This window comes from Acanthochromis polyacanthus, chromosome 7 (assembly GCF_021347895.1).
Source record: "Acanthochromis polyacanthus isolate Apoly-LR-REF ecotype Palm Island chromosome 7, KAUST_Apoly_ChrSc, whole genome shotgun sequence".
In the NCBI taxonomy this organism is placed as follows: domain Eukaryota; kingdom Metazoa; phylum Chordata; class Actinopteri; family Pomacentridae; genus Acanthochromis; species Acanthochromis polyacanthus.
In genome coordinates, this window is record NC_067119.1 from 33,132,499 (window position 1) to 33,148,858 (window position 16,360).

The following is a 16,360-nucleotide window of genomic DNA, read 5'->3' on the forward strand; positions in this document are numbered from 1 at the left end:
TTAAAGTCTGCTGTGTGTACACATGATGATGGTGATGATGACATACATTAAACTTAGTGCTGGAGACACATGATTCAGATTAATCCAGTTTAATACTGTGGGGACAAACATCCACTAATTGCTGTGTCAGAGCCCTGCTGTAGCCCAAATGAAACTATTGACTAGTAGCTCTAGGCTTTTGGAATTCTTTGTTTTAGTTGAAACCACTTCATAACACAAAGACGACATCAACCATAGCTGTTCACTGGTCTTTTATAACTACAGGGATTGCCAGAAAAAAAAACAAAAAAAAAACATGAAACCAGACAGCATTTTCTTACAACTGATTATCATCATAGTTTGCACTTAATACTGTAGCTTAGTCCCTTTACACACACACACGCAAACACACAAATGTACACACATTTATTCATTTAGCTTTAACTTTGCTAAAGGACCATTTCAGCACTGTATGTAGTGTGTTCAAAAAAAAAAAAAAACCCACAATCACATCAATCGTTATCAGTCTGCAACATGTGGCATTATATATATATATAAAAAAAGGCAACATGGAAATAAAAAGACAAACTAAAGCAGGTTCAGTGGAATTCTCAGAGCATCTTCAAGTAAACAAAGAAAAAGAAGTGTAGCGTGATTAGGTGGACCCAATAACAACATAAAGCACGGTTCACATTTGCTTTGCTCGCCAAACAATGCAACATGTCCATCATGGCAGCATCATGTGGAGGTGGAATGTGCTTCCTAGCTTTGACCAGCAGTCCCTCCTCAGCAGGCTGGCTTCAGTGTTCATCAATCACTCCACATCAGCACATGTTGGACCTAAGAAGTCCCAGGATCACTAAAGCGTGATCAAAACACATTCCGCTTCCAGGATGGCGAGGCTTCAAATCTCTCTGTAGCTCTCAGATGTTCCTGATGGGAGCAATAAAACCAGCGGTGGAATCAGGCAGAACACAATAAAACTGCTGGCTGATAATCCTCGGCATCGTGGCATCACATGACCCTCATCAACAAAGAGCCAACGCCTTCAAATGTCATTAAATAACTCACTCTGTCTTGTACACAAAAAGAAACAGTCACTGTTACGAACTCTTGTGCTGACTCTAAATCACTGAATGCAGCTGTGCACGCTGCAGTGATGTGGCTTGGCAATCGGCACGGCTTCTAAATCCAGACAAAAATGTTGTTACTAATGCTGCTATTGATACCAGCTGGCAGCTTCAGCGGATCCAAATCAAAACAGTGTGTAGGCACCTTGACTAGACACATGAGGGAATTCAGCTTCACCTTCCCAGAATGGTTCATGACCATCGCTCACCATTAGTGTTTCTCAAGAGGCACAAACAAGAAGGACCTTGTTTTAGGAACTATTTCCACACTGTGACACGTGCCTGCAGAGGAAGCATAGCTGCAGTTTAAAACGTCACATTTTCAGCAGCAGAAGCCTCGGCTAAACTGTTAAGGCAGGAAATTAGTATCAAATATCAAAAGCTTATCTCAGTGCAGCTACTTACTGTGAGTGTAATCAATTCATATATTCTTAGACTACACAAATAATGTGATGACTTCTCTACAAGCATCAAAAACTATGCAAATAAATACAGTGAACTTGGTGTGTTGAGCCACAATGACGCACAGCAGTCAGACAGCATTGCAGTAATGTTGCAGACTGAATTTAGACAAATTAAATGACATTTTGTGCTACAGTTTCTCTAAAGTAAGGGTTTGCCATACTAGGAATTCTAAACACAAACCCAGCAAGAGCACCAGTACACACAATAAACCTATGGCAGAATGGAGTTTTAAGTCATTTGTGTAAATTTAGTAATTTACAAGCAAAATAAATGCTCAAGCTCAATAATGTATTCATGTCTATACACCATAATACAGTCTGCAGGTGACAGTTTAGCTTAGAGTTAAGACAACTAAAGAATAACTTGGAGATGTCCAACGGTAAAAAAAAATCTGCCAACCAGTATCTCTTAAGTTATCCTCCCTTGCAGACACCACAGACACACAGCTGTTGCTAGCGTACTATTTTTCTAGTCCACAGGTGCTGCTTGGAGGACTCGGCTACATGCGCAGTAGGTGACATCTACATAATCCACACTTAAACACTACTGTTCAGCATGCGCACTATTACCGTTGTATTGTAGTTGCCACATCGACACAAACTTGGTCTACTCCAGACAAGTATGACACTGGTCTCAAGCTAGTGTTACGTATCCTCCAAGCAAACTGGAAAATGGTGTAACAAAAACACTTACACTGTCCCCAAAGCTCACTAATGAACATGCTCTTTAATCTGTACGAAAACAGCCAAGGAGAGACTTCAAGAAGTCACTGCTTTGAAAGCAGTGATTGCCTGCAAGAAATAGTCCAGAACATAACTGCTCATAACACCTAAACTGGTTGTCTCTACACTAAAGTTTTTGCAGAAAACAAATGAGAAATAACATGTTAGAAAGCCTCCAATTCATCATTATACTCCTTTGTAGAAATACACACGGACAGCTGCACCACAGATGTGTAGTTGATCTAAATTACGCTATTTTCTAGTCCGACTGGAGGACACTTGTCTACCAATCCAGCACATGTACACTACTGCCCTTGCAGCATAGAGGCTGCACAGACACAATCCTAGGCTGCTTGCAAACTTCCACAGGGAGAACCATGGATTTTCAGAGCAAACTCTTGTGTACTCATAGATGCATGAAGTATAACACTGATCACGAAGATGCTGGGAGGCAGATATTTGTTAGCTGTGGACAGAGGGAGGCCAGTTGTTATTCCTTGCTTCTAGCATTACATTCAGCATATAGATATGGGGTGTAGTGATCTTCATGGCCAGTTCTTGATGAGAATGAATGCATTACCCATAATACCCAACTTCTATTTTAACTGCATTGTTCTACAAAGGTATGTCTGCACTTATGAATGTGTCTCTGCTGGTTTCCTAAGACTAGAGTGTGTTTTTCCCCACATGAAGACTGTAGATTAGAGAACATTTTCTAATCACAGAACAAAGCTAATCAAACTTCACGGCTCTCGAATAGAAACACAACCGATGTTGTCCATCAAAGCACAATTAACAAACTAATATTTGGGTTATGATGAAGTTATGCTGTGAACTGTATGTGCCAAACAAAAGAAGTCTGGGTACAGGATGTCAAATGCACTCACATTATACTGTCAAGTTTAGTGTTCAGATTTCCAAACACATCAAATGATTATCGATCCACCTTCATTGATACATAAGTGAAAAACCATCATAAAGTTAGTCTATTAGTGCTGCTTAACAAAATGTGCAGTAGAGTTGTAGAACTCAGTCTACATGAGATGCTGATGTGGCAGCTGTCTGCAGCATCAGTCTGTCCTGATGACTAATAAGCCAGAAATCAACAATCAAAAGGCTCATTTGGCAGCTCCTTGAATCTTCAGCTTCACGTACTGTATTGAAAGAGCTCATTTCCTGGTCTCTTGTATGAAACCTCTCACAGGCACTTTATCCACTGAAAGAGAGGCTTCTGTAGCGTACTGTAACGTCTGGAAGACTTGGTGCAAAAAAGACGCATCTCTCTGAAGTCTGTCCAAAGGGATTTTTCAAGGTTGTGGGGGAATTCCAACATTACTAACCTTTGTTTTGTTATTGTGAAAAAATGGAAAATGTCCACTAAATATTCACAGTTTAACAAAACAAAAACCTTGTGAGACTTTATGAAAATAACATGCTTTAAGTCAGCTTTGCTGGAATTTCCCTTGAACAGACTACAACATTGTGGAAACCGGGTGAAGTGTGGAGAAACATTATATGAGAGAAAAAGCCAGATAGAAGGCACTGAGACTTGGTTTCATGCTGCTCCTTCAGACATGAGCTGAAGACAAAGATGATCTACAGGGATTTGCTGCTGGTCAGCTAAAACTTGGTTCACCAGGCTTTTGCTGGAGTCATGGCTCACTAGTGTAAAAGTAAACATACAAGCAAGCCCCTGGACTACAACTCTACACCTCCAGTGCTGCACTGGGAGGATGATGCAGTTGTATGTGTATGTCCAGTGAGGTTCTGTGTCTGGCGTTAGTGTTACTAAATACTGAGCACAGACATTCAGCGTGACCAGGTGTTGCTGTGAAGCAGGATAAGCGGCTCAGTGAGGTATAACAGTTGACCGCGGGGGCTGAAGGGGTGCTGAGAGCTCAGGAGGGTTGGCGTGGTCGGTCTGATTGTGCTGCAGGAGCAGGGTGGGCTAGACGGTGAAGTCAGGTCTCAAAGTATTTGTAGATGGCTGTGACGTAAGTCATGACGCTTTGCCAGTCTGGTCTCTCTGTATGCACCATCTCATTAATGTCCTGTAGCAAAGAAAACAACAGTTAAAGCAAGAAAAATACAGCTAAAATTAAGACTCATGTCTCACAAAGAAATGGTGCACAAACATTTAAAATTAGTTGAAATGGGAAAATTAAACACAATTATTTATAAATCATTTGGTGAGGGACAATGTAAACAACTTAATCATCATCATCTCCACAATAAATGAACAAATTCCAGCTGTAGTTGTAAATAAACCAAGGGTCAGTTTGAGATATTATTGTATCTACTTATAAAAGAGGCCAGATATTAATAGAGGGCATCCTGTATAATGTTTACAGATTTAGCCCCTTAACATAAACTTTTTTCCTATTTCCCCAATAGTTTGACATTTGGGAAGTACAATTGTTCAGTTTCTTGTTGAGAATTGAAAGTATTTCTGCCGCTCTCATATCTGTCTGTTAAATACAAGGTTAAAGCAAACACCTGATTAGTTTGGGTTAGCATAAAGATGAAAACAAAAAAATTTCCTTTCCTTGTGAGAGCAAATAAAAACAAGAACTTTATGGGTCAGAACACCAGCACAATAAGGATGCTAAAATGCTTTGTGGATCTTTGGGGAGAAGCATAGACAAGTTCAAATTCTCTATAGGTTTGTCAATATCAAGTGGCAACCCCACTGTTCCTCGTGTGTCCACTTGATATGCCAACTCCAAAAGTGAGTTCCCAAAACCCCCTTCATTAAAAGGTCCAACTTTACAGGACAGATACACATTTACGGCCTTGTACAAAAAAAAAAAATGGTTCTGGTCTGTCATAGGCCCAGAGATGCTGCATAATCCTCAACACCAATCACAGTCTTCCGCTTTGAACATTTTTGGTTGTCAACATTTACGCAAGATGGTGATTCCAGTTTCTGTGCAGTGGTAACAGGCAGTAAGCGTCATATTTAATTAAGACACATTAAAGCAAATAAGTACATTTCTAAAAATATAAGACAATTTATGGTCAGTATATTTTTTCCCTACATTGTCTGACAGTATCATGCGCAGGATATTCTACAGAATCTTATTCCAGCTCTGTTTCATTGAAGCTACATACAGTATTCAAACCCAGGAATCAAAGTTCATCACAAAGTGCATCATTTCAAGAACTTGAAAGAAATTTCAATTAAATCTAGCTGCACAGCTTGATGATACAGCTGTGATAACGGAAACGAGCAGGTAACAGAAGTTTACAACGTTAAAAGCAGAACTATACACAGCACACCTTAGAATTACAAAACAAACTGTACTTCATCTTTAGGTAATCATTACAATGATGCGTAATGGAAGTGGTTAAAGTTATTTACATTACCAGTTCAGGTCACTTATCGACAAACAACAGAAAAAAAATAACTTAACAGTAAAAAGTTGTCCACTATTGGAGTTATATTTTCCTGAAGTTTTTTTTTAAATATAAAACTTACCAAAGTGCATTTGATGCCTACACTCTCTGCAGCTTGGAAAGCTAAAGTGAAGTTTCTCCTCTGAAAAAAAGAAGCACAAGTGGAAGCCACACATAATGAAACATGAAAAATCATCATTAAAAGTTGCGGTGTTCCTGTGAACTCAACTTGCCTTGTCTTGACTAGTGAGCTCCTGGTAGGGGATGTGTGCGGGCAGGTAGGTGTGGAGCACAGCGCAAAAAGCCAAGCCATCATTCCAACTGCTGCTGAAGTTAGTAATATCAATGTTCTGAAAAACACAGCGATGACCTGTTTAAACTTTGATCTAACTTGACAGAACATTTGCAGTGCAAGACAAAAATCAATAGTAAAAACTATGGTGGGGTCTGATCTGACCTAAGAGGGTACATGTTTCATCTTTTACATCACGAATGTCACTTCAAACCACTGAATAGTTTTCTACATCACTTCAAACAATATTATGGTCACAATAAATTCTGTTGTCATGAACCATTTAAAATGATTTATCCACAGAGAACTCGATCCGATGACTGTCCTGGGATTTTATATGAACTATCACAGTTACTCGCCCACATCACATTCATCATCTTTTCGACCTTTAAAATCAAACTTTTACAACCTGCTGCAAACAAGCCCTTAAACTTGAAACTAGATACAAAGATCTACTTGTCAGAACTATAACTTATACAGCATGCAATGATTTACAGGAGGTGTAGTGTTTGTGTCAGATAGGTAACCCAACAGATGAACTACACACGTGGACAAAATTGTTGGTACCCCTCAGTTAAAGAAGGAAAAACCCACAATTCTCACTGAAATCACTTGAAACTCACAAAAGTAACAATAAATAAAAATTTATTGAAAATTAAATAATTAAAAACAGCCATTACTTTTGAATTGTTGATTAACATAATTATTTAAAAAAACAAACTAATGAAACAGGCCTGGACAAAAATGATGGTACCTCTATAAAAGATTGAAAACTATTTGACCAGAGTGACATGATTAACTCAGGTGTGTCATTTAATTGACATCACAGGTGTTTCCAAACTCATAATCAGTCAGTCTGCCTATTTAAAGGGAGACAAGTAGTCACCCTGCTGTTTGGTGAAAAGGTGTGTACCACACTGAACATGGACAACAGAAAGTGAAGGAGAGAATTGTCCCAGGACATCCGAAAAAAAATGATAGACAAACATCTTAAAGGTAAAGGCTATAAGACCATCTCTAAACAGCTTGAAGTTCCTGTGACAACAGTGGCTCATATTATTCAGAAGTTCAAGACCCACGGGACAGTAGCCAACCTCCCTGGACGTGGCCGCAAGAGGAAAATTGATGACAAACTGAAGAGACGGATCGTTGGAATTGTATCCAAAGAGCCCAGAGCAACCTCCAAAGAAATTAAAGGTGAACTCCAAGGCCAAGGTACATCAGTGTCAGATCGCACCATTCGTCGTTGTTTGAGCCAAAGTGGACTTCATGGGAGACGACCAAGGAGGACACCATTGCTGAAAAAAACTCATAAAAAAGCCAGACTGGAATTTGCAAAAATGCATGTTGACAAGCCACAAAGCTTCTGGGAGAATGTCCTTTGGACAGATGAGACCAAACTGGAGCTTTTTGGTAAGGCACATCAACTCTATGTTCATAGACTCAAAAACCAAGCATACGAAGAAAAGAACACTGTCCCTACGGTGAAACATGGAGGAGGCTCAGTAATGTTTTGGGGCTGCTTTGCTGCATCTGGCACAGGGTGTCTTGAAAGTGTGCAAGGTACCATGAAATCTGAAGACTATCAAGGCATTCTGGAGAGAAATGTGCTGCCTAGTGTCAGAAAGCTTGGTCTCAGTCGTAGGTCATGGGTCTTCCAACAGGACAACGATCCAAAACACACAGCCAAAAACACCCAAGAATGGCTGAGAGAAAAGCGTTGGACTATTCTAAAGTGGCCTTCTATGAGCCCAGATCTGAATCCCATTGAACATATGTGGAAGGAGCTGAAACATGCCATTTGGAGAAGACACCCATCAAACTTGAGACAACTGGAGCTGTTTGCTCATGAGGAGTGGGCCAAAATACCTGTTGACAGCTGCAGAACGCTCATTGACAAATACAGAAATCGTTTAATTGCAGTGATTGCCTCAAAAGGTTGTGCAACAAAATATTAAGTTATGGGTACCATCATTTTTGTCCAGCCCTATTTCATTAGTTTGTTTTTTTAAATAATTATGTTAATCAACAATTCAAAAGTGATGGCTGATTTTGATTATTTAATTTTCAATAAATTTTTATTTATTGTTACTTTTGTGAGTTTCAAGTGATTTCAGTGAGAATTGTGGGTTTTTCCTTCTTTAACTGAGGGGTACCAACAATTTTGTCCACATGTGTAAATGTTGTATACTTCCTGGAGAGGACCATAGGAGCCATGGTAACCATAACCTACATCATTTCAAATGGGTAAATATCTCTTCAATATGGCAAAGTGTCTCTGGCTCAACTGTTGATTGTTATTCACCTCATTACTTGGACAACGTCTCTGCACATTTACAAACTCTACTGGGAGGCAAAGAAGAGCAAAGACCATTTTTGGTCCCAATTCTGAATGAAATTTTTAAGCAAGGAAATGTATTTATTTAATGCATTTATGTCCACTATCACCTTCCATATATGGTGGTTTTCATTGTCGGTGGCAGCATTCTGATATGGGATTCAAACAGTGTTGGTTTTTCTACCAAATGGCATATGAAGATGTTTACATTGAAACACTGTGGTGAACCCATGCTTTCTTAAACTCACTCTATGGTCACTGACTAAACCCCTAAAAAGCAATCGCCAAGAATAATTGTATAATTAATCGGTTCATGCATTAAAATGGTTTAGATCTACAAAATCTATGAGATAACACCTCTATGTTAACCCCATCTCAGTAAAAGCATTTGATCTACAAAATTGTGTTTAAAAAAAAACACAGACAACAATCATGTGTGACAGTGGATCAGTTTCAAATATTTTCTGGGAAGGGGGTAATAGAATCAGAAGAAGCGGCCACAGTGAGGCTGTACACATCCAACTCCTCATAAAGTAAGAAACCATAATGTGCTACTCAGTGTGCAGGCATAAACACTGGCTTCAATCATGAAGGACAAGATGATTACTTATTGTAGTATTCATAAGTTTGTGGAGGAGAAAACTGCTTCTGACTGTAGCTCTCCAGAGACTGTTTTCTTTAGTAATATCTAACAAAACAACAGCTTAACTTGTTGTTTTGAAGAGAACTGGCGACGCGCCACGTATTTATAAAACCATTCTGCCACAAAGGAATGAATGACTTTCAGTTTTTCATCTCATAGCTTTGTCCTGTAGCTGCCCCCTCCATTTTAATCACAATGTGAATTTCATTTGAAATTATAACCTTTTGGTGATGACACTGACACAGAAGACACAACAGATGTTTCCTAGTAACATCATAGTAGCCACGGCTCAGGTGGTAGAGCGGGTCGTCCAATGATCGAAGGGTCGGCTCTCACACAGGTGTATGAATGTGTGTGAATGTTGGTGGTGGTCAGAGGGGCCGTAGGCGTGGATTGGCAGCCACGCCTCCGTCAGTCTGCCCTAGGGCAGCTGTGGCTACAAATGCAGTTTACCACCACCAGAGTGAGAATGTGTGAGTGAATGAATAATGGATCCATTGTGAAGTGCCCAAAAAAGCACTATATAAATCTAATCCATTATTATTATAAAAAATGTATTAAAATGTATTAGAGTATTAAACCAATTACATACTATTAACACTGTAAGACTTACAACAGGCAAAAAGAAACCCTCAAAATTGATGCAGCAGAACCAGATTCTTGTCAAAATTTGGCACCCACATTACAACTCATAGTTCAGTTTTAAGTGGTGAATGAAGCCTTGAGTCAGCAGCCTCAAGCAGCGATAAGGAGTTGGCTACAAAGGTCTGGTATGCTCATTTCTTTCCACATTCCTAGATTTTATATTTTCAAACTTGACACTGATGTGCAAAATCAGTTACATTCTTCTGTAAAAGCATTTATGTTTGTTATTTATTGTTGGTTTCTGAAGGAGCCATTTGAAGAGTTACAGACACTTCTGATCATGTGGTACAGTGAAAGACCCGATTCTCACCTGATAGCCTTCAGTCTTCTTCTGGCACCACTTTAGCAAAGCATTTCTCTTGGAGCCTCCATACTCTCTGGCCAGCGCTGACAGTGGGTCCTTTCGCTCTTCTCTGTTACACACAGAAGAAACATGTAAGCAAACACTCGGCCACAGTTTTAAAAGATTTACTGTGATAGAGAGGCAAACAGATCATATGGTAAGCTTGTTTAGTTAGAGAGCAAGAAAAAGCTGTTATGACTTTAGCTGTACGCTTTGTCATCAGATCAGTTACAGTATGATGAGGTGATGTCACAAACGTGGTCGACAGATGGAAACCAGAATGGAAACAGAGACTTTAAACAGTCAGTGTGAGCACATCAGAGGCATTATAAGCAAATAAATCTAATTTAACACATGAACCCAAGTAATCAGTGCATTAACATGTGGTACCTTAGACGGCTGCGTGCTGTAGGGGTGATGGATGCAGTGGGGGAGGAGGAGGACAAAGATAGGGGGGAGGAGGCTGCACTCATAGCCATCAGAGAGCTTGAAGAGGCGCCATCTGAAGCTGACATGTCTCGCTTGATCTCCTCGCTGCTCCGACGGGACACTGCTCAAGACAGGGGAGATGATTACAGACTCAGTTTTATTTTTAAGACTAAACTAATGATTGAGTCACTTTATAACAAGCTAATCATAGGTTTACAAGCATCTCTGACCTGAGATCGCCTTGGTGGAGTCCATGGTGGAGACCCTCTGGATGACAGGCGGAGGTCGGGTAGCTGAGGTTCCCCTGAGAAGGTGCTCAGCTGTCGATACATCACAGTATTTACATTACATACAGTACCAGGGATTCTATGAGCAACTTCCTCTGAAATTAGATGTGATGGGGGTCAGCAAAGAGCTACATTCAAGTCCCTCGGAGATCAGGGAATATCGACGCACGAGGCCGACTCGCTCACCAAGAAAACAATAAATCAGAGCAAAGTAAACAAAACATTTGAGGCTATGGCTGAGCCTGCACGTTCACATGAAACACTTGAAGGCATTACTGTTGAGAATGAACTGAGGGAACTTAGGACTCATTATTTCCTTCTTATCATCCACTCAACATACATGAGTTCTGCTAACTCCAGGCTTCTGGGAAAGAATTTTATGTATCATGAGTGAGGAGATTGACAGTTCCTGGAAATCAGAGATATAGCTGCAAAGGACTGTTATATCCTGTGTGTGATCCATAGAGTACAGGATTCTGCACTTTTGCATATTTATACTTGCATTTCATGGGGCAACAGTTCTTACATCAAGAAAGTGAGATTATTTATACAGGGCAGGAAGTATATTTACCTGGCATGGTGATGTCTGTGTAGCTGGGCCTCTTATCACTCAAGGAGGAGAGCGGCTTGGCTGCTGACATGGACCCAGTTATGGAGTGTCTCTGAAACAGTAGAACAGTAAACCTATTGTGTTGCAAAGAACAATGGCTTTGTTTAACGGAGTTCTTTGCAGAACTGTGTGTGGATGCTGATATGTTTCAATGCCATATATAAAAAGTACAGATCAAAATTCTGAACTTTTCAGTCAACACAGTTAATATAAGGAGTACACCAGGTTTTTACATCTTAATGGCTCTGGGTACAGTAACTGTGATAATATGCAAGTCCTATGGAGGCACTGATCAACTAAAATAACTAATAAAGATCTTCTATGAAACTACAGGCAGGTAGTGTTTCATATTTACAGATTTAAGTATCTTCTTGGTATTCTTCTGTAGTAAAGACCAAAGACTAGAAAAACGAACGTCTTTTAAAGATACATGTTGGTTGTTTCACTGTGTGATGTATAATATCAGTAAGGTTGCACTCACACCTGGCAGATTTAGCTAGATTTAAACAAACTATGCTGTTCACACAATTCATCTATACATGTTTGAATCCTGACACACCAAACGATGGCTCAGAGAACAGCTGTCTCAGTCGAAATTCAAAGAAGTTCTGATGCAGTCGACTGATGTGTGAACATGGCACAATCCAAATATACAGGTAATGAATAAAGGAATCCTAGCTAACTAACCTTTAAAATTGTGTAGAACAGTATGGTAACACAGGCCAAGATGCAATAGGTTCATTTAAAGCACCTTTTCCCACTACCTGTATGGGTGAAACAGCAGCTGCTGGGGGCGTCTTCATGGGACTGGGGCTGAGGGGGGTTCGTGGAAGTGGGGCAGCCGAGGCTGTGGGAGCCACAGCAGCACCATTGGAAGGTGGACCTGAATTAACAGGGAAAATATAACAGTTCAAATGCAAACATACAGCTTAGCTGAGAGCCACTACACACAAGCAACCACATACTGACTTGATAGGCTGTTAAGACTATAAGGACCTAGTCTAATCTAGTTGAAACAAAATGATCATACTACAGATTATACAAGATAGAATTTTCACTCCAAATTTTAATCATATCAAACATCAAAATGTAACTTCTATGAATGTCATTTTGCTTGTTTAGTTTGTTGACAAAAAGCAACTTGACAGCTTACACTTACAGTAACTGGCAAGTCTGAAAATATGAAACAATGATGTTCAATATGGGAAATGTATGCTGTGATAATATGAAGATATTAATAGCAAATTATTAATAAGGCAGCAGCAATGTTTAAAATGAGGAGAGTGATTATGTGTACCTTGTGAGGCACTATCAAAGCTCTTGATGAGTGTTTTGACAGTGGGTGAGGGCTCCGAGGAGGTGGAGGATCGCCTGCTGAGACCCATCCCTTGTCTTAGAGCTGCCAGGTCCCTCTCCACTGCATTCATGTAGTTGTACACTCTGCCTCTCTCTTCCTCCTGCCTGGAAAACATACAGTACTCTAATAAGCCTATCTCATGTCCCCTTGTCTTATTTAGAAACATGACACTCGATGTCAGCATGACGGCTGGAGTTCTTCCACACGTCTGTCTTGGGATCTTACTTGCGGCTCTTGACTTCGTCCAACTCCTTGCTCAGCTTCTCGTTCTTCTCCTGTGCTTCCTGCAGCCGGCGCCGCAGGTCTCCAATCTCCTCCTGAGCTTCCGATTTGATGTCGTTAGCAATGACAACAGCTGTCTGCAGATCAGCCTGGAACTGACGCCACTCCATAGACTCCTCCTGCACACACACACACACAATGAGACAGCAGAGCATTACTTATGCTAAATAATACATGAGGTTATTAATGCAGTATTGATGAATTATTTTGGCCACTTGGGGCTGTTAGTCTCCTTGGTCATATAAATTTCTTTTTTAATAATCGTAAACACATCAAGCAGAAAGAGAAAAAATATTAGCATTCATTTAGAATCATGCTTGTGTTTCCTTGATTAATTGTGAAACCAATATCCACTCTCCTTATGCTCTATTTAGGCCTCCAACAACTGCTGAGAAAGACATCTGCTAAATTCTGCACTATGTTCATCAGCAAGTTGGTCTGCCAGTCATTTTATGCCAGTAAGGTACATATTTATAAAGTTTTTTCCCCAGTACAAACAGTTCCTTGCTGTGTCTGGAGACAGGGATGATCTGAGCAATGAGAATGTTTTAAAAAACTGTATAAAAACAAAATAAAAAAAACAAAAACAATAATTAGCTGAACAATGCTTAAAAAACTCCACAGAACTGAGAGAAACTCTGGATTTGTGGATCTGTCAGCAGAAAAGATTTGCAATGAAAATGTAGCGTCCTATATGCACAAATAATATTTTTTTAACAAATTACTATGCAGAAAAAGATGTCTGGGGTAAAAATAGCGTCCAGCATTACAGCTCCAACTTCATGATTTACAATAGTCTCAGCATGGCCTGCAATGCATGTAAGCAGAGTACACGTCACAGCTTGGCGGATGGGATGTAGAGTCACATGGTGTCTTCACAATACACTGCTGTCTAGTTTGTAAAGCCTCTTTCCAGGAAGTTGAAAAACAATGGCGCCATGATTTTCACCGTTCAATATAACTCTAACATGTATGAATAATATTTCCCAATATATCCACAACAGAATTTTACCTCTAAGAATCAGTATCAACGTTAGCCTCAAAAATACAGTGTCGGTTGGGCTCTGCTAATAAGAACTGAAACTCATGGATGTTACTCCAACTGGACTAACTGGATCATATTTCATTGTCTCACTGGTTTCTGAAGACACACGTTGGCAATAATGCGACTGGAGTTTTTATAAGGCTGGTCTGAATGCTAACCTACCCTCAATCTGCGGTGAAGAATCTTAATCTCTCTCTCCATGTCATGCTTCTGGTCCTGTAGCTTCTTCACAGAGTCTAAAAAAGGAATAAAATGCACGGTACAAATATTGTCAGGCATCAGAACACACAGAGTCACTATCACATAAATATGAAAATACATATAGTGTTTGTTTAAAAAAGAAAAAGAAAAAAGGAAAAGGATTCACCCCCTTCAGAGATTTTCTTTGTTGCTTTTCAACATTGAATCATGGTCAAAACAATATTTTTTGGGCAACAATTTTCAAAAACAAGATTAATTTGTTGTCAAAGTGAGTACAGACCTCTGTAAAGTAATGCCAATTGATAAAGAATAGAAAATGTAAAGAAAAGTTTTCAAAGAAAACTACAAGCAACTCTGCGAAAAGGTTGTTTGTAAGAAACCGTCCAAAGGCGGACACAAGCAGACTTCCAAGTCACTGACTAGCTCTTGGAGTAGAGTACAGTTAAAGTCATCATTATGAAATGGAAGGAATATGACAAAAGTGTAAATCTGTCTAGAGCAGGCTGTCTGAGTGACTGTACAAACCAGAGAGGAGTGAGGAGGCCTCCCATGTAGGAGAAACAAACTTCAGCAGCTGAGATGGATGGTGAATACAGCAACTGCTCTTCACCAGTCAAAGAAAGTCACTGTTGAAAAAATGTCTACTAGAGCTCACCAGAAGACATGTAGGGGACTTTGAAGTCAACTGGAAGAAGGTTCTTTGGTCTGATGAGACATAAAATTGAACCTTTTGCCCATTACACTTAGGCAGTGTTTGGTGGACACCAAAGAATGTACATTATCACAAACACACCATCACTACCATGAAGCATGGTGGTGGTAGCATCACGATGTACGAATGCATCTTGTCAGCAGGTCCTCAAATGCTTGTAAAGGTCAAAGAGGCAAAATGAATGCAGCAAAGTATTAAGAAATACTGAAGAACCGCAACTTGGCAGATTTGTTTTCTAGCTAGACAATGACCTGAGGCATACAGCCGACGCTACACAGAAAAGGTTTCAAAACAAGATGAATGGTTCTTGACCCAGACCTCCATCAAATTGGGTGTTTGTGACTGAACTTGAAAAAGGCTATTTACAATCCTTGCTGACAGAGTTCAAGCAGCTTTCTAAAAAGGAATGGTGTAGCACTGCAATGTCCAGGTGTGCAACGCTCAGTGCTGCAATTGTAGCCAAAATTGCATCTGCGACATACGTACTTGAACTGGGTGAATAAAAGGGGAGACTTTGAAAATATGTGAAAACTTTTTATGGTCCCTGTATATCTACAACTACTAAAAGTTTGGATGCCAGAACAAGTTTGCACTAAGTTTATAGTGTGCGTTTCCAGCCAACTTACTCTCGAGGTCTGTTATAATGAGGTTGTCATGGAGTTTAAGAGCTCGATGCTGCTCCACCTCATCCTCAAGCTCAAAGATGGTTTCCTTCATGTCGGCAATCTCTGTCTCTTTCTCCTGCAGCTCCATACGCTGCTTTTCCAGCGCACGCTCCTGATCAGCCATCTGCTGCTGCACCTGCTCCTGGAAGTCTCTGTATTCCCTGTCCAGCTGCACAGACAAAATGAAGAGCATCCTTCATTTAATTATCAACTAGCCACGAGGTAACTGGTTGCCTAATGTGCAACAAAACTTCCGCAGTGTCTGACTGTTATTTAGAGAGACTGATGGTATACACTGTGTATCTTAAGTACATATGTGCTCGGGATGCACCAAATGATGCATCGTCTGAGCACGACACATCATCAAAAGCGGAAGTGAGTGCGCAATGCAACAGAAATCACTGTCCGACTGGAGCGCGGAACATGGATGGATGTCTGCGCTGCATCGTCCTTATATTATGTATGGACGATGCAGCGCGGACATCTGTGATCTATCGTAAACGCGGATGTCAGCGTTTACTGTACAGCTGTATCTAAACGCAGACATCGGTGCTGCATCGTGCATACATAATATAAGCACGATGCAGCATAGACGTTCGTCCGTGTTCCGTGCTCCAGTCGGACGGTGATTTCTGTTGCATTTCGCACTCACTTCCGCTTTTGATGACGTGTCGTGCTCAGACGATGCATCGGTGCATCATTTGGTGCATCCCTAATATGTGCATAGTTATCCTCTGCCTATTCTTATATTAATGAGGTACAAATGAAGAGCATCAGCCATCCTAAAGGCAGACTCTAGAGAACTGGAGATCCGTAGGC

At 40.3% G+C, this 16,360-nt stretch overlaps 1 protein-coding gene across 1 annotated transcript in view; it reads right to left on the reverse strand.

Moving 5' to 3' along the window:
- Window positions 1-73: 73 nt before the first annotated feature.
- Window positions 74-16,360, reverse strand: part of specc1la (sperm antigen with calponin homology and coiled-coil domains 1-like a) — a 32,993-nt gene continuing 16,706 nt past the window's right edge. Inside the window, exons 5-16 of the mRNA XM_022214465.2 lie at window positions 15,503-15,710; window positions 14,126-14,199; window positions 12,862-13,037; window positions 12,577-12,740; window positions 12,044-12,162; window positions 11,241-11,331; window positions 10,613-10,702; window positions 10,344-10,503; window positions 9,921-10,023; window positions 5,926-6,042; window positions 5,775-5,834; window positions 74-4,347 (exon numbers count right to left, since the gene is read on the reverse strand). Coding sequence (XP_022070157.1) covers window positions 4,258-4,347; window positions 5,775-5,834; window positions 5,926-6,042; window positions 9,921-10,023; window positions 10,344-10,503; window positions 10,613-10,702; window positions 11,241-11,331; window positions 12,044-12,162; window positions 12,577-12,740; window positions 12,862-13,037; window positions 14,126-14,199; window positions 15,503-15,710 — 1,452 coding nt within the window. The 3' untranslated portion in view covers window positions 74-4,257. The remainder of the gene's footprint in view (window positions 4,348-5,774; window positions 5,835-5,925; window positions 6,043-9,920; window positions 10,024-10,343; window positions 10,504-10,612; window positions 10,703-11,240; window positions 11,332-12,043; window positions 12,163-12,576; window positions 12,741-12,861; window positions 13,038-14,125; window positions 14,200-15,502; window positions 15,711-16,360) is intronic.